Here is a 19,014-nt window from a genome sequence, read left to right as displayed (position 1 = left end):
TTTTTAGTAGGATCTAGTTACTTTTAGGGATGTTTTCATTAGTTTTTATGTTAAATTCACATTTCTGGACTTTACTATGAGTTTGTGTGTTTTTCTGTGATTTCAGGTATTTTCTGGCTGAAATTGAGGGACTTGAGCAGAAATCAGATTCAGAGGTTGAAAAAGGACTGCTGATGCTGTTGGATTCTGACCTCTCTGCACTCAAAGTGGATTTTCTGGAGCTACAGAACTCGAAATGGCGCGCTTCCAATTGCGTTGGAAAGTAGACATCCAGGGCTTTCCAGAAATATATAATAGTCTATACTTTGGCCAAGAATTGACGACGTAAACTGGCGTTCAACGCCAGCCTTCTGCCCAAATCTGGCGTCCAGCGCCAGAAAAGGATCCAAAACCAGAGTTGAACGCCCAAACTGGCACAGAAACTGGCGTTCAACTCCACAAATGGCCTCTGCACGTGCAACATTTAGGCTCAGCCCAAACACACACCAAGTGGGCCCAGAAAGTGGATTTATGCATTAATTACTTACTCATGTAAACCCTAGTAGCTAGTTTATTATAAATAAGACCTCTTACTAGTCTTTTTGACGATCTTTGGTCTCAGTTTTATTCCATTGTTCATCTTAGGAGACTATTGATCTCGTTTAGGGGGCTGGCCATCTAGGCCATGCCTGGACCTTCACTTATGTATTTTCAACGGTAGAGTTTCTACACTCCATAGATTAAGCTGTGGAGCTCTGCTGTTCCTCAAAGATTAATGCAAAGTACTACTGTTTTCTATTCAATTCATCTTATTTCGCTTCTAAGATATCCATTCGCACCCAAGAACGTGATGAAGGTGATGATTATGTGTGACGCTCATCATCCTTCCCCCTTATGAACGCGTGCCTGACAAACACTTCTGTTCTACATGAATTAAGCTAGAATGAGTATCTCTTAGATCTCCTAACCAGAATCTTCGTGGCGTAAGCTAGAATGATGGCGGCATTCAAGAGAATACGGAAGGTCTAAACCTTGTCTGTGGTATTCTGAGTAGGATTCAATGATTGAATGACTGTGACGAGCTTCAAACTCGCGAGTGCTGGGCGTTAGTGACAGACGCAAAAGGAGGGTGAATCCTATTCCAGCATGATCGGGAACCGACAGATGAATAGCCGTGCCGTGACAGGGTGTGTGAGCATATTATTCACTGAGAGGAGGGGATGTAGCCACTGACAATGGTGATGCCCTTACATACAGCCAGCCATGGAAAGGAGTAAGACTGATTGGATGAAGATAGCAGGAAAGCAGAGGTTCAGAGGAACGAAAAGCATCTCCATTCGCTTATCTGAAATTCCTACCAATGAATTACATAAGTATCTCTATCCCTATTCTATTATTTAATATTCGAAAACACCATTATCACTTTATATCTGCCTGACTGAGATTTGCAAGGTGACCATAGCTTGCTTCATACCAACAATCTCCGTGGGATTCGACCCTTACTCACGTAAGGTATTACTTGGACGACCCAGTGCACTTGCTGGTTAGTTGTATCGAAGTTGTGACAATTATGAATTAAGATCAGAGCACCAAGCTTTGGAGCCATTACCGGGGATTGTTCGAGCCTGGACATCACAATTTCGTGCACCAGTATATAACCGACAGATGAAACTCATCAGCTATAGGACGGACATATGCATTCGTCTATTTTTCTTGAGTGTGCATTATTTTGGTTTGCTTAACTACTTAACTCTACTTATTTTCTACTTATTCTACTTGATGTAATTGTACCTTTATCTGTATTTTTCCTTGTTTGAACTGTATGTGTATACTTTTGAGAGGCCCTCTCTTGGTGGAGGAGTGAAAGAGGGCTGCCTTACTGATAATTCAGAAGGTTAGAGGAGATAGAAAGAAAAATGTTTAAGTTAAAGTTAGATTAGAACTAGATTGATAGAAGGTGCAGAGTTAGAATAGGGTTGGGATCCTTTAGTTAGATTACTGATATTATTGGTTCAGAATAAATTTTAAGATTAATCTAGGTGTCGAAGCTCTAGGAATGCATCTGGCTTTCTTGGGACCTTTTATATTATCTATGAAGAAATCTTTACCATATTGAGAACCCCCGGTTCTCATTCCATACATATTTCTATTGTTTTTCAGATGCAGGTCGAGAGGCACCTCGTTGAGCATTTGAAGACCCTCCTTACAAGCGAAGAACTGTCTTTTGGGCTGTTAAATTTTGTTTTAGGCTATGTATATATGTATATAGAATCTCCGCATGTATATTTTGTATTTTTCCCTCTTAGAGGTTACTTTTGGAGAAATAGGTATTTTATTTATGTTGTGGAATAACTTTGGATTATATATATATACTCCGGTTGGCCTTAGTTTCGCACTCCGGTCGGCCTTAGCTTCGTAGGTTGAGTTTGGAGCTTGATATATGTATCTTTGGAAGTCGTGTGTGTGTGTGTGTGTGTGTGTGTGTGTGTGTCTAGCTTACGCATATCTTTACGAGTGTGACGCGACTTCCTGTTTTCGCTTTTGTTTAACTTATTTTTCAAGACTTCTATATATGAATAATTTCAACTATATTTATGTACGTTTGTGTGGGTTATCTTCCCTTTTGATCTCGTTTATCCAGCTTACACATATCTTTACGAGTGTGACACGACTTTCTGTTTTCGCTTTTGTTTAACTTATTTTTCAACGCTTCTAGATATGAATTCTTTCAACTATATTTAAGTACATATTTTACTTTTAGAATTTGTAATACCTCGCCATATCTACTTTACGACTTAAGCGTAAGACTTTGGGTGGTAGGGTGTTACAAACATCTTCTAAAACACGTACAAAATCAAAGCTCAATCAAGGATCCACAAGGTAATTCATTTTTATACTATAATAATACCAGGACTACTACTCATCCGATAATGACCATACTTTGTTTTTGAGTAATATAGCGAAGAGTAGCAAATGACAAACAAAAAATTTTACTTAGTAGTTAATAACTGTTATACCCACAAAGAAAAAAAAAGGAAACAGAAGTGCATAGTCACGTGGGGGGCACATGCCCCCACTTAAACCCCTTCCCCTTTCTTATTCTCTCGAGCCTTCCCTAATCCCTCCCTCTTTTATTTTCATTTCCTTCATACAAATCAAAACCAAACCCTCTCTTTTTCTTCATCTCCTCTTCCATTCCATCTTCTTCATTTCAAAATCTTCATCCAACCACAACACACCAGATTTTATTTTACCCTTTTATTTTATCTCTATTTTAATATATCATCTATATCCAAAGTAAATTTTTATTTTTCACAACCCCAAATCAAGGAGTTCATACTAATGAGTAAAGAAAGCATTCAACTTCTGAGTTTCTATTATTATTGAGGCTTCAAGGTAATTCTTTGACTCAATAATTAGCTATATCTCAAATTTTTAGCATCCCCATACTTGGGGGTATAGCAAAATCCGAAATTAGGGTTATTAGGATTAGAAAATTTGGGACTTTTGTCAAAGTGAGTAAGAATGTGTTAATTGACTACATTAGTAGCTCACAAATATTATTGTTGTCATATTTCTAGAGTTGTAGAGTGATTGGACATCATGTGGTAGCTCAGTGGCGCGCTCAGAGTTGCTTCCGGTTCCTTAGAATCAAGTTGTGAGTGGATATTATATCTATAATTATTTTTAAATATATTATTATCAATATTTTTGTTGAATAATTAATTTTGGAGTTTGAAAATATTTTATTATTGTGATTTTTGAATTTTTGAAATAAATATTGATTTGTGAAACTTACAATTTTATAAAAATACACAAGAGACAATATTTATATATTTTGTAAAGCATACATGTTTTCTTATTTGACTTAATTAAATTTTAGTATGCATTCTTATATATATTTTTTATTTAATATGAAAATTTAGTAATATGTTATAATTATTAGAGATTTGTTATAAATGATTTGGTTTGGATTGGTTTGGGAGACTCTGACTAGAAAACCGTAGTTACAGCGGTTATGACGTTAACTTAGATGCATCTAACTCAGACCTCAGCTAGCAGGGGTGTTGCTAGCCCAACGTGTAGGCCACACGTTGGATCTGTTATACCGTACTGGCACACTAGAGGAAAGGGCTACCCTTAGAGGTAGAGTCGCCCTAGATATGTAATATTTGATTTGATTTGACTTCTGAAATGAGAACTCCCATTTCAGTTCATCCGCTTAACTACTTATCTATTTGTTTGCATAATTAATTAATATAAATTTCTCATCTCTGAAAGGAAATATAATTTTCAAGATAAATTTTGTATTGTCTCGTGTGGGTTATAGATGTAATGTTTGCTCACTGAGTTGCAAAACTCACCCTACTATATTCCTATGTTTTTCAGATACAGGAGTCATTCCAGGTTCCATTCCACCTCTTAGTCATTTTGGTGAGCCCTTCTTCTTTCCAAGGGCTAAGTAATTATGTAATGGAACCTTTGCTCAAAATTTAGATTATGTCAATGCTCCATATGTCACAGGCAGGATCCTCATGTGGGTTATGTTATTTTGAATCTTGAATTGTTTAGGTAGTAATTATGATTTCGTGTTGTAAGACTTATGGTTTTAACTATATGATTGGAGCATGTTGTTGTTGTTGTCTTTGAAAATGGATGTTTATTGTTGATAGAGAGATTTAATATTTATGTGGGTAAGGTCCTAGAAACAGAGGAGATTCTGTCTGTTTTTCTGAAAATTTGGTCGTTTGGCTTGCTGAGGGACTTGTCTCTTGAGCGTCAGTCATGGCTGGGTTTGGGCCATGACATAGTGGTATCAGAGTCTTAGGTTTTCCTGTGTAATATGGAATAAGTGTTCTTTAGTAAGATCACAATTGTGCAAATGGAAGCCGGTCCATTTTCACAAAGTGTGATGTTACTAGAGGCCTATAGGAAGTTGTCATCAATCCTTTGTTCTCATAATTCTTTCTGTCTGTCCTATTCTCTTTGAACTCCATATACATATGTCGTTGGTGATTCGATCACTTTACTTACTCGATAGGTGGAAGATGCCACCTAAGAAAAGACATGGTGGAGCTGTTGGTGTTCCTGATACTGCTGAATCCAATAGGGCAGTTTCTCCGCCACTTGGAGCACTTCGACAAAGGCCAAGGAGCCAAAGAATAGCTGATAGGCGCGAAGGAGAGATACCCCGCGAGAGAGTTCAAGAGAACCCCGTAGTAAGAGAGACTCAACCGGACTTAGCAGCTAAATTAAGGGGAATGAATCAAACCCTTAATGCGGTATTACAGGTTCTAACAAATCAAAATAGGAGCAGAGCAGAAATTCTTAATATGCTAAATCCTCAGCCTCATAGAGTTCATCAATTGTTTGGGGATCAAGAGCCGCCAATTAAAGAATATTTGAAGTTGAATTCGTCCACTTTCAATGGAGATTCATTGGATAAAGATCCACAACAATATCTAGAGGATGCAAAGAAAGCTATTCGAGCTCTCAAGTGCTCCAAGGAATGGGCTGTTGAGTTAGTATCCTACAACTTGCGTGGTTCAGCAAGATATTGGTATGAGTCTCTTCTTGAGAGCAAAGAAGCAGCTGAACTTCCTCCTCCTTCTTGGGAAGAGTTCACTGAAGAGTTTCTCGCTCGATTTTATCCAGCTAACAAGCAAGCAGAAGATGCAATTGCCTTTGAAAGATTAAGGCAAGAGAATATAACAGTGACTGAGTATGCTAAGGAGTTTACTAGACTTTCTAAGAGTGCTCCGTACTTGGTGAATTCAGAAGAGATGAAGGTTCGTCGTTTCGTTCGTGGACTGGCAGAACCTATGTTCACTACTCTTATGCCTGAAGTTAGACGCATGTCTTTTAAGGATGTCCTAAACTCTGCTTATGGAATTGAAGCTGGGATAGTGGAGAGAAATGCTTTTAAGGATGTTGGTAAGAAGCCCAAGATGAAGGGACAATTTTCTGGTGGATCTAGTTCAGGAGGATTTCAGTTTCATCATGGTCAGACTAATCAGTAAGGTTATTCGGATTATCGAGCTCGTCCTCAAACATCTTTCGGTGGGGTTGCTTCTTCTGGATCTGTTCCTATGAGTGTTTCAAGTCCAAGACCTTTTGTTGGGGGCACCCCTCAATCTAGCGGACATGGTTCTAATCAGACAAGACCAACTAAATCTTACTGTTAGTGGTGTGGGATCTACCATTCCGGTATATGTTTCAAGGCTACTGGTGCATGTTTTGGTTGTGGTCAATCTGGTCATCTTAGGAGGGATTGTCCAAATCCTAGAGGAGGCTTTGCTCCAGGTATTGCATGTCCTACCACACCAATGCCATCTTCTTCAGCTATGTCTATTCGAAATTCTTCTGGTCCTAGTGGTAGAGGAGCTAGTGGTAGGGGTCAGACTTATAACAGAGGAGGGAGCTAAAGAGTAAGAGGTCAGACACGTGTGTATGCTTTAACACGTCAAGATGCTCAGGCTTCTAATGCTGTGGTGGCAGGTACTTTACAAGTTTGTTCTTTAGATGCTCAAGTGTTATTTGATACGGGTTCTCATTATTCATATGTATCTCCACATCTTGCATCTCATTTCGATAAACAACCTGAACTGTTATCCCACCCATTTCATGTTGGCACTCCACTTGGAGTCTCCACGGTGGTTCGAGTCGTGTTTCGGTCTTGTGTTGTTAGAATTAATACGGTTAAAACCTTAGCTGATTTGATCCTTTTAGAACCAATGGAAGATATTGATGTCATCCTAGGCATGGATTGGTTAGCAGCTTGTCATGCTGATGTGGGCTGTTATTCCAAAACTGTGAAGTTTGACATACCGGGTATCGTCAGCTCAATAAGATAACTATGCCAAGGATTGATGATTTGTTTGATCAACTTCAAGGAGCTACCTGTTTCTCAAAAATCGACTTGCGTTCAAGGTACCATCAATTGAAGATAAAAGAGGAAGATATTCCAAAAACTTCTTTTCGTACTCGCTATGGGCACTATGAGTTCTTAGTAATGTCCTTTGATCTGACGAATGCGCCTGCAGCTTTCATGGACTTAATGAATCGAGTCTTCAAACCTTTCTTAGATCGCTTTGTTATCGTTTTCATCGATGATATTTTGGTGTATTCGAAAAGTGCTACGGAGCATGAGTATCATTTGAGGATTGTGTTACAAACCTTAAGGGATCACAAGCTTTATACTAAGTTTTCTAAATCTGAGTTTTGGCTTGATCAAGTGACATTTTTGGGACATGTGGTATCAAAAGATGGAATCATGGTGGATCCAAAAAAGGTTGAAGCCGTTCAGAAGTGGCCAAGGCCTACTACAGTGACAGAAACTCGTAGCTTTCTACGGTTGGCCGGCTACTATCGGTGATTCATCAAGGACTTCTCGAGAATTTTGGCACCATTAACCAAGTTAACTCAGAAGAATGTGAAGTTTCAATGGTCAAAAGCTTGTGAGGAAAGTTTCCAGACACTTAAGGCTTGTCTAACCTCAGCACCAGTTCTTGTTTTACCTTCTGGGTCTGGGGGATTCTCAGTCTTTTGCTATGCATCTCGGATAGGACTGAGTTGTCTATTGATGCAGCATGGCAGCGTTATTGCCTATGCCTCGCGACAACTCAAGAAGCATGAGCAGAATTATCCAACTCATGACCTGGAAATGGTAGCGGCCGTCTTTGCTTTAAAGATTTGGAGACACTACCTTCATGGTGAGACCTGTGAGATCTATACGGATCACAAGAGTTTGAAGTATATATTTCAACCAAAGGATTTAAATTTGAGGCAACGGAGATAGATGGAGTTGCTAAAAGATTACGATTGTACTATTTTGTATCATCCTGGAAAAGCAAATATTGTAGCAGATGCCCTCATTAGAAAATCTATGGGTAGCTTGGCCCATATCACTCTTGCAAGGAGACCAATTGTTAAAGAAGTCCATCAATTGGAGGCCGGTGGAATTCAATTTGACCTTGGAGAATCAGGAGTTTTCTTAGCACATGTTCGAGCCCAATCTTCCCTAATAGAACAGATCAAGGCTGCACAACGTGATGACCCAAAACTAAGGAAGCTTATAGAAGATGTTCGCAATGGGAGGGTGATGAGCGGATATTTTATACGCTTTTTGGGGTTAATTTCATATAGTTTTTAGTATGTTTTAGTGAGTTTTTAGTTTGTTTCCATTAGTTTTTAGGAAAAATTCATATTTCTGGACTTTACTATGAGTTGTGTGTTTTTTTGTAATTTCAGGTATTTTTCTGGCTGAAATTGAGGGAGCTGAGCAAAAATCTGATTCAGGCTGAAAAAGGACTGCTGATGCTGTTGGATTCTGACCTCCCTGCACTCAAAGTGGATTTTCTGGAGCTACTAAACTCGAAATGGAACGCTTCTAATTGCGTTGGAAAGTAGACATCTAGGGCTTTCCAGCAATATATAATAGTCCATACTTTGCTCAAGGATAGACGACGTAAACTGGCGTTTAACGCCAGTTCTCTGCCCAATTCTGGCGTCCAGCGCCAGAAAAGGATTAAAAGTTGGAGTTCAACGCTAGAAATGGATCCAAACCTGGCGTTGAATGCCCAAAACAGCCTTATGCACGTGAATTGTTTAAGTCTCAGCTCCAGCACACACCAAGTGGGCCCCAAAAGTGGATCTCTGCACCATCTGTCATAGTCTACTCACATTTTGTAAACCTAGGCTACTAGTTTAGTATTTAAACAACTTTTAGAAACTTATTTTGCATCTCATGACATTTCAGATCTGAACTTTGTACTCTTTGATGGCATGAGTCTCTAAACTCCATTGTTGGGGGTGAGGAGCTCTGCTGTGTCTCAATGAATTAATGCAAGTATTTCTGTTTTCCATTCAAACATGAGTGTTCCTATCTAAGATATCCATTCGCGCCTAATTATGGAGAAGGTGATGATTCGTGACACTCATCACCTTCCTCAATCCATGAACGTGTGTCTGACAATCACCTCCGTTCTACATCAGATTGAATGAATATCTCTTAGATTCCTTAATCAGAATCTCCGTGGTATAAGCTAGATTGATGGCGGCATTCATGAGAATCCGGAAGGTCTAAACCTTGTCTGTGGTATTCCGAGTAGGATTCTGGAATTGGATGACTGTGACGAGCTTCAAACTCGCGAGTGCTGGGCGTAGTGACAGACGCAAAAGGATAGTAAATCCTATTCCGGTACGACTGAGAACCTGCATATGATTAGTCGTGCGGTGACAGCGCACCTGGACCCTTTTCACTGGAAGGATGGATGGTAGCCATTGACAACGGTGATCCACCTACACACAGCTTGCCATAGGAGGACGTGCATGCGTGAATCAGAAGACAGACGAAAGCAGAGATTCTAAAGACAAAGCATCTCCAAAACTCCAACATATTCTCCATTACTGCATAACAAGTAACCTTTAATCCATGCTCTCTTGTTTATTCGCAATTCAACTGATAAATATAATTGATTTCCTGACTAAGAATTGCAAGATAACCATAGATTGCTTCAAACCAACAATCTCCATGGGATTCGACTCTTACTCACGTAAGGTATTACTTGGATGACCCAGTGCACTTGCTGGTTAGTTGTGCGAAATTACATTGTGAAGTAATTTTTGTGCACCAGAGGGACTCAAACTTTTCTCTTGATCAAGATGTTTTGCGTTGTGGTGAACGCTTATGTGTGCCAGATAACCATGACTTGAAGAAAGCTGTTTTGGAGGAGGCTCACAATTCTAAGTATACCGTTCATCTATGCTCCAATAAGATGTATCAAGATTTGAAACAATTGTTTTGGTGGGAAGGCATGAAGAGAGACATAGGAGTTTTTGTTTCTCATTGCTTAACCTGCCAACAGGTTAAAGCTGAACATCAAAGACCTGCTGGGTTATTGCAACAAATTGAGATACCTGAATGGAAGTGGGAAAGGATTACGATGGATTTTGTAACAGGTTTACCTTGTAGTTTTAAAGGTTTTGATTCAATTTGGGTAATTGTGGATAGAATGACGAAGTCAGCTCACTTTCTTCTGGTGAAAACAACTTTCAGTGCAGCTCGGTATGCTCAACTTTATGTTGATGAGATAGTTAAACTACATAGAAGTCCAGTGTCCATTATTTCAGATTGCGGGCCCCATTTTACCTCTCATTTTTAGAAATCTTTACAAAAAGCGTTAGGTACTCATCTGGATCTTAGCACAACTTTTCACCCTCAAACCGATAGACAATCAGAGAGGACGATCCAGACATTGGAAGACATGTTAAGGTATTGTGTTCTAGATTTTGGTGGAAATTGGGACAGCTATCTACCTTTGATCAAGTTCTATTATAATAATAGTTATCAAGCCAGCATTCAAATGGCACCATTTGAGGCTCTTTATGGGAGAAGATGCAGGTCACCTATTGGGTGGTTTGAAGTTGGTGAGGTTAAGCTTTTGGGGCCAAATTTGGTACAAGATGCAGTTGAGAAGGTTCGCATAATAAGAGAACGTTTATTAGCAGCTCAGAGTAGGCAGAAGGCTTATGTTGATAACAGAAGGCGTAACTTAGAGTTTTCAGTGGGTGATCAGGTATTTCTTCGAGTGTCGCCTATGAAAGGAGTGATGAGGTTTGGAAAAAGAGGCAAGCTTAATCCTCGTTACATTGGTCCATTTGAGATTTTGGACAGAATAGGTGCAGTTGCTTATCGCTTGGCACTACCGTTGAAGTTGTCTATGATTCATCCAGTTTTTTACATATCAATGTTGTGCAAATACCTTCCCAACCCATCTCATGTGCTTGCACCACAAGCCATAGAGCTAAAGGAGGATTTATCATTTGAAGAGGAACCAGTGGCTATAGTCGATCGCCAAGTAAAGAAACTACGTTCTAAAGAGTAGCATCTGTGAAAGTTGTTTGGAAGAATCATTCGATAGAAGAAGCAACTTGGAAAGTAGAGGATGCCATGCGCGATAAATATCCGTATTTATTTGAGTCTGAAGGTAATAATCACATCTATCGTAGTATATGAGTTCAAAATTCGGGGACTGAATTTCTTAAGGGGGAGGGAATGTTATACCCACAAAGAAAAAAAAAGGAAACAGAAGTGCATAGTCACGTGGGGGCACATGCCCCCACTTAAACCCCTTCCCCCTTCTTATTCTCTCGAGCCTTCCCTGATCCTTCCCTCTTTTATTTTCATTTTCTTCATACAAATCAAAACCAAACCCTCTCTTTTCCTTTATCTCCTCTTCCATTCCATCTTCTTCATTTCAAAATCTTCATCCAACCACAACACACCAAATTTCATTTTACCCTTTTATTTTATCTCTATTTTAATATATTATCTATATCCAAAGTAAATTTTTATTTTTCACAACCCCAAATCAAGGAGTTCATACTAATGAGTAAAGAAAGCATTCAACTTTTGAGTTTCTATTATTATTGAGGCTTCAATGTAACTCTTTGACTTAATAATTAGCATTCAACTTTCACGTGATGCGTGAGCATCTTGTCTATCTTTTTCTAGTGAATTTGCATCTAAATTATTGAATTTAATTAAGAATTAATTATATTTTAGCCACTATGGATGTTATTTTGAGTTTTGTACAATACTGTTTATTTTAGGTAGCATTTGGCGGAATTTGATGGAGTTTCTGCAGAGAAAGAGAAGAAGCCAAGGAGATGACCAGCGAATACCGACGCGGACGCATGGCTCACGCGACCGCGCGTAATGGAGGAAATCGCAATGACGCGATTGCGTGCCTGACGCGAACGCGTGGACTGGAATCTGCACAAATGACGCGAACGCTTGGACGACGCAGACGCGTCACATGTGCCACGTGCAAAAAATGCAGAAAAACGCTGGGGGCGATTTCTGGGCTGTTTTAACTCAATTTTCAACCCAGAAAACACAGATTAGAAGCTGCAGAATGGACAGAACAAGTAGTCCCCACCCATCAACTGAAGATCTGTTAATTAATTCAAATTTAAATTCAAATCTTAAATTAGGAAAAGATATTATTTTAAGTTTAATTTTAAATATTAGATTTTAAATTTATTAGGATTAGTTATAAAAAGGGATCTGATGCCATCATATTGAAAACTCTGTACATTTTTACCTGAATCCTTATTTTCTCTTTTCCATGAGCAACTAAACCTCCACTGTTAAGGTTAGGAGCTCTGTCTATTTCTATGGATTAATTTTATTGCTTTTACTATTTTAATTTATGTGTGGATTTATAATTTAAGAATTGTTTTCGCTCTTTATTTTATGAATTTGGGTGGAACGGAAGTATGACCCTCTTTCTATTTGAGTTCTTGTAAAACTTGGAAAAGCTCTTTACCTGAACAACAGCTTGAAAACTATTTCTCCTAAATTTTAATTATCTGAATTTAATAGGATACGTGACATATAATCCTTTTACCTCTTGGATAATTAGAGTTTTTGTGGCATATAAACTAGAAATTGATTAACCCTCTAATTGGAATTAATTGACCAAGGAATTGGCAGTTAATGAATTTTAGGGGAGACTAGGAAGGTCTAAGGAATTAGGGTCTAGTCACATACAGTTTGCCATAAATTAAATCCTGCATAATTAAATTAGTTAGTAAGAAAAGTTAATCCGGAAAAATTGATAACTCTAAAACCTTAACTATCTTCTCCATATATTATTCCCATCTTAATTACTTGCCTTTCTTCAATATTTTTGATATTGTTTAATGTCTTTTATATTGCATCTCAACACTATTTTCTGTCTGTCTAACTAATCCTATCAAATGCTATTGTTGCTTAATCCATCAATCCTCGTGGGATCGACCCTTACTCACGTAAGGTATTACTTGGTACGACCCGGTGCACTTGCCGGTTAGTAAGTGTGGTTATAAAAAAAACCGCACCAAGTTTTTGGCGCCGTTGCCGGGGATTGACTGTGATTGATAACTATTCGTTGTTTGATTGCTTAGATTAGATAATTTTTCTTTTAATTAAATTTGTTTTATTATTATTAGTATTTTCGAAAAAAAAATTCTTTTCCTTTACGTTTTATTTTTTCTTTTCCATTACATTTTTTTCTTTTGTTCCTGCCCCCTCCCCTGTTCCTTCTTCTTCGTTTCTTCTTTTTTTTTTTGTTTTGCTAAAAAAAATAAAAAATTAAAAAAATTAAAAAAATAAATAAATAATTAAATAAATAAATAAATAAATATTTTAGTATTAATATTTTTCTTTTCTTAATTTCTGAATTTAAGTTTGGTGTTACTCAGTTAATGTTATTTTAATTTTTCTGTTTAATTTTTTTTTAATTTTTGAATTTTTTAGTTATTTATTTAGTATTTTTATTTTATTATTTTACACAGGTTACCTCACAGGGACTTCTCTGCACTCTGACGTAGAGAGTCCCGTTTTTTTCTTGTTTTCTGCTTGTGTATGCGCAGGAATAGAGATAAAGAACAGCTCTTAGACTTTGATCCTGAACCTGAAAGAACTTTCAGGCAACGTTTACAACAAGCAAGACTTTGCAAGGCTGCAGAATCCGCTATGGCAAATAATGCTAATGCCAATGTGGTAAATCCGAATGGGGATGATCAATAGAGGAGAGTGCTTGGCTCTTATTCTGCCCCTACTGCGGATCTTTATGGAAAAAGTATTGTGGTGCCTCCTATAACTGCAAACAACTTTGAGTTGAAGCCACAATTGGTCACCCTGGTGCAACAAAATTGCCAGTATCATGGTCTTCCTCATGAAGACCCAAATCAATTTATATCTGATTTTTTGCAGATATGTGATACTGTGAAGACAAATGGAGTGAACCCAGAGGTGTACAAACTAATGCTTTTCCCGTTTGCTCTGAGGGATAAAGCAAAGCTATGGCTAGATTCCCAACCAAAGGAGAGTCTGAATACGTGGGAAAAGGTTGTCACAGAATTTCTCACTAAATTTTTCCCACCAAAGAAGCTGACTAAGCTTAGGTTGGAGGTTCAGACTTTCAAGCAAAAGGAGGGTGAAACTCTTTATGAAGCTTGGGAAAGGTACAAGCTGCTGACTAGGCAATGCCCTCCGGACATGTTCTCCAAGTGGACTCAACTGGATATCTTTTATGAAGGCTTAGGAGAGATGTCAAAGATGAGCCTAGACACTTCTGCAGGTGGTTCATTGCACAAGAAGAAGACACCAGAGGAGACTATTGAGCTTATTGAATTGGTTGCAAGCAACCAATATCTGTACTAATCTAACAGGAATCCTGTGAACTCTGATACCTCTCAGAAGAGAGGCGTGTTGGAAGTGAAAGCTGTTAATGCTCTTCTTGCTCAAAACAAGCTTATGTCTCAGCAGATAAATCTACTTACTCAACAGATGGGTGGCATGCAAGTCTCAGCTATAAACACTCAAAATCCACCCCAAGAAATCTCCTATGACATGGCAGGTAATTTTGTCCAAAATGATAATCATGATTATGCTCAACCTTCTTATGAACAGGTGAATTACATGGGGAGTAGTCCTAGGAATCCCAACAATGATCCATATTCTAAGACATACAACCAGGGATGGAGGAATCACCCAAATTTTGGATGGAGGGACCAACCTCAGAGACCTCAGAACTTCAACAATAGTTCTCATGGCGGTTTCCAGCAGAACAATGATTTGGAAGCAATATTGACAGGTTTTAGACAGGAAACCAGAGCATCCATCAAGAACATGGAGATTCAAATGGGTCAACTAGCCACAAAGGTTAATAAAATTGATCAGAGGACCACTAATAGCCTTCCTGGTAACACAATTCCAAATCCAAGAGAGGAATGCAAGGCTATCACCGTAATAAGTGAACAAGTGGCAAGTACGGAAGCACAAGTTATACAAGAAACCAGAGCCTCTATTAGAAACTTAGAGGTGCTAGTGGGCCAACTGAGCAAGCAAATACTTGAGAGGTCTGCAAGTACATTTCAAGGTGATACAGTGGTGAACCCAGGAGAAGATTGCAAGGGTATTCAATTGAGAAGTGGTAAAGTAGCTGGCTCTGAGACTAAGGCCAATGAAGAGCTAGTTGAAAAAGAAGCTCCAGATGAGAAGAAGGAAGAAGTAGAGCACGCCCCTCCAAAGCGTGCAGACAACCCATTCCCAGACTCTCTTGACACTTATCCTACACTGTCAAAGGCTCCTGAGTACAAGCCTAAGATGCCGTATCCTCAGAGACTTCAAAAGAAGACCAAGGACAAGCAGTTTTCAAAGTTCTTGGAAATCTTCAGAAAGTTACAAATCAATATTCCTTTTGCTGAGGTTTTGGAGTAAATGCCTATCTATGTCAAGTTCATGAAGGAGTTGTTGTCAAAGAAAAAGCGTTTAAAGGGAGATGAGACAGTAGTCCTGACTAAGGAATGTAGTGCTGTCATTCAGAATAACTTGCCAAGGAAGATGCCAGATCCAGGGAGCTTTCAAATTCCATGCACCATTGGGAGCACAACCTTTGAGAAAGCCCTATGTGATCTAGGGGCAAGCATAAATCTAATGCCCTTATCTGTGATGAAGAAGCTGCAAATCCAAGAGGCACAACCCACAAAGATAGCATTACAGATGGCAGACAAATCTATGAAGTCTGCATACGGATTAGTGGAAAACATCTTGGTTAAAGTGGGTAAGTTCTTCCTCCCAGCAGACTTTGTGATTCTTGACACAGGGGAGGATGAGAATGCCTCTATAATTCTAGGAAGACCATTTCTAGCCACTGGAAGAACTCTGATTAATGTAGAAGTGGGTGAATTAGTGCTTAGAGTGCATAATGAGCAACTGGTCTTTCATGTCTTCAAAGATGTACATTCAACAGGTGAAGAAGAGAGGTGCATGCAGGATGAGCTTATTGATCCAAACCTTCAAGAACCCCTGAATGATGCACAGCAGAATTTGCAACTCAAACCTCCTGTGGTGACAACCGATAAAATTCCGCCTGATATCAAACCTAAGTTTGGTGTTGGAACTGCGTCATCCACCAAGGAGGAGGTCCCCAAAAAGAAAAAAATACCTAGAGGATGGAGAAACAAAAAGATCCCCACTGAAGGTTTCTCCCCAAGAATGAAGGTGGTGTTGACCAGCAATCCAGCATGGGTTTATACAGTAATCAGAATCCTCTCTCTGGAGCATATTGAGCTACGTTATGGACACACACGAAAGAATTTCAAAGTAAGGGGTGAAGAGCTGAGCCCCTATGATCCTCCTCCTTAGAGGAGCTGACCGTCAAGCTAGTGACGATAAAGAAGCGCTTGTCGGGAGGCAACCCGATAAATTCGTATCCTTAGCTATTTTTTGTAGTAGTAGTTTTCTTAGTTATTTTATTTTATTTTTTTGAGTTCTTACTACTTTTCTGATCATGCAGCTATGTTCTTCCAGGAACCGAACACCTCAAGCTATATTTAAAAAAAAAAGAGCACCCGACGCGCCAGCGTCGTTGACGCGAACGCGTCATCTAGGGGTGCGAGAAAAAATAAAAAGTTACAGAGAGTTGCGCAGGAGTGACGCCAGAATGGAGCCTTTCGCACAAACAATCCCACGCGATTGCGTACCTCACGCGTTCGCGTCGTTTGTGATTTTCGTCATTCACGCGGTCGCGTCACCGACGCGATCGCGTGACCTGCAAATTCGACGTAAAAGAGCGTTTGGGCAGAGAGTTGTGCCAGCTTGGGACAAGAAGTGTGCTAAAAGCACAAATTTGGTCACGCAGACGCGTGACTGACGCGTTCGCGTCAGTTGCATATATAGCCATTGGTATGCGAAATTGTTACTCAGGTTGTGAATTATTGTTTGAAATTGATTCCCTGGCGATGGATGCACAGAACCATGGTCTAAACATATCTTCACAACTTCGCATAACTAACCAGCAAGTGCACTGGGTCGTCCAAGTAATACCTTACATGAGTAAGGGTCGATCCCACGGAGATTGTTGGTATGAAGCAAGCTATGGTCACCTTGTAAATCTCAGTTAGGCAGATATAAAATAGTAATGGGGTTTTCGAAATTAATACTAAAATAAGGATAGAAATACTTATGTAAATCATTGGTGAGAATTTCAGATAAGCGTATGGAGATGCATTCGTTCCTCTGAACCTCTGCTTTCCTACTGTCTTCATCCAATCCGTCTTACTCCTTTCTATGGCTGGCTTTATGTAAGGATGTCACCGGTACCAATGGCTACTTTCAATCCTCTCGGGAAAATGGTCCAAATGCTCTGTCACAGCACGGCTAATCGTCTGGAGGCATCACCCTTGTCGTTGGTTGCATCCTATTCCTCTCTATGAAAATGGTCCGATGCGCTGTCACTGCATGGCTAATCATCTTGGAGGTTCTCGATCATACTGGAATAGAATTTACTATCCTTTTGCGTCTGTCACTACGCCCAGCACTCGCGAGTTTGGAGTTCGTCAGTCATTCAATCCCAGAGTCCTACTCGGAATACCACGGACAAGGTTTACACTTCCGGACTCTCATGAATGCCGCCATCAATCTAGCTTATGCCACGAAGATTCTGATTAAGAGATCTAAGAGATACTCATTCAATCTAATGTAGAACGGAAGTGGTTGCCAGGCATGCGTTCATAGGGAATGATAATGATTGTCACATTCATCACATTCAGGTTGAAATGCAAATGAATATCTTAGAAGCGAAATAAGATGAATTGAATAGAAAACAGTAGTACTTTGCATTAATCTTTGAGGAACAGCAGAGCTCCACATCTTAATCTATGGAGTGCAGAAACTCTACCGTTGAAAATACATAAGTGATGAAGGTCCAGGCATGGCCGAATGGCCAGCCCCCAAACGTGATCAATAGATCAAAAGATAATCCAAAGATCCAGGATGTCTAATACAATAGTAAAAGGTCCTATTTATAATAAACTAGCTACTAGGGTTTACAGAAGTAAGTAATTGATGCATAAATCCACTTCCGGGGCCCACTTGGTGTGTGCTTGGGCTGAGCTTGAATGTTGCACGTGTAGAGGTCCTTCTTGGAGTTGAACGTCAGCTTTTGTGCCAGTTTGGGCGTTGAACTCCACTTTGCAGCTTGTTTCTGGCGCTGGACGCCAGAATTGGGCAGAGAGCTGGCGTTGAACGCCAGTTTGCATCGTCTAAACTTGGGCAAAGTATGGACTATTATATATTTCTGGAAAGCCCTGGATGTCTACTTTCCAACGCAATTGGAAGCGCGCTATTTTGAGTTCTGTAGCTCCAGAAAATCCATTTTGAGTGCAGGGAGGTCAGAATCTAACAGCATCAGCAGTCCTTCTTCAACCTCTGAATCTGATTTTTGCTCAAGTCCCTCAATTTCAGCCAGAAAATACCTGAAATCATAGAAAAACACACAAACTCATAGTAAAGTCCAGAAATGTGAATTTAACATAAAAACTAATGAAAACATCCCTAAAAGTAACTAGATCCTACTAAAAACATACTAAAAACAATGCCAAAAAGCGTATAAATTATCTGCTCGTCACAACACCAAATTTAAATTGTTGCTTGTCCCCAAGCAACTGAAAATAAAATAGGATAAAAAGAAGAGAATATACTATAAATTCCAAACTATCAATGAAACATGGCTTCAATCATATGAGCGGGACTTATAGCTTTTTGCCTCTTGAATAGTTTTGGCATCTCACTTTATCCATTGAGGTTCAGAATGATTGGCATCTATAGGAACTCAGAGTTCAGATAGTGTTATTGACTCTCCTAGTTCAGTATGATGATTCTTGAACACAGCTTGTTTTATGAGTCTTGGCTGTGGCCCTAAGCACTTTGTTTTCCAGTATTACCACCGGATACATAAATGCCACAGACACATAATTGGGTGAACCTTTTCAGATTGTGACTCAACTTTGCTAAAGTCCCCAATTAGAGGTGTCCAGGGTTCTTAAGCACACTCTTTTGTTTTTTTGCTTTGGACCTTGACTTTAACCGCTCAGTCTCAAGTTTTCACTTGACACCTTCACGCCACAAGCACATGGTTAGGGACAGCTCGGTTTAGCCGCTTAGACCAGGATTTTATTCCTTTAGGCCCTCCTATCCACTGA

The 19,014-nt window shown here is 39.4% G+C and overlaps 1 protein-coding gene and 1 pseudogene across 1 annotated transcript; both read left to right on the top strand.

Moving 5' to 3' along the window:
* The first annotated feature begins 4,982 nt into the window (after positions 1-4,982).
* On the top strand, positions 4,983-5,999 carry LOC148572120 (uncharacterized). Its single transcript, XM_088507378.1, has one exon. The coding sequence runs from the start codon at positions 4,983-4,985 to the stop codon at positions 5,997-5,999; it is 1,017 nt and encodes a 338-aa protein (XP_088363504.1).
* An 8,672-nt stretch (positions 6,000-14,671) lies between these two features.
* On the top strand, positions 14,672-16,177 carry LOC148572119 (uncharacterized; annotated as a pseudogene).
* The last annotated feature ends 2,837 nt before the right edge of the window (positions 16,178-19,014 follow it).

The sequence above is a fragment of the Arachis ipaensis genome, chromosome B3 (genome assembly GCF_059453495.1).
Source record: "Arachis ipaensis isolate K30076 ecotype BB chromosome B3, ASM5945349v1, whole genome shotgun sequence".
Lineage (NCBI taxonomy): Eukaryota > Viridiplantae > Streptophyta > Magnoliopsida > Fabales > Fabaceae > Arachis > Arachis ipaensis.
This window is presented reverse-complemented; position numbering and strand designations above follow the sequence as displayed.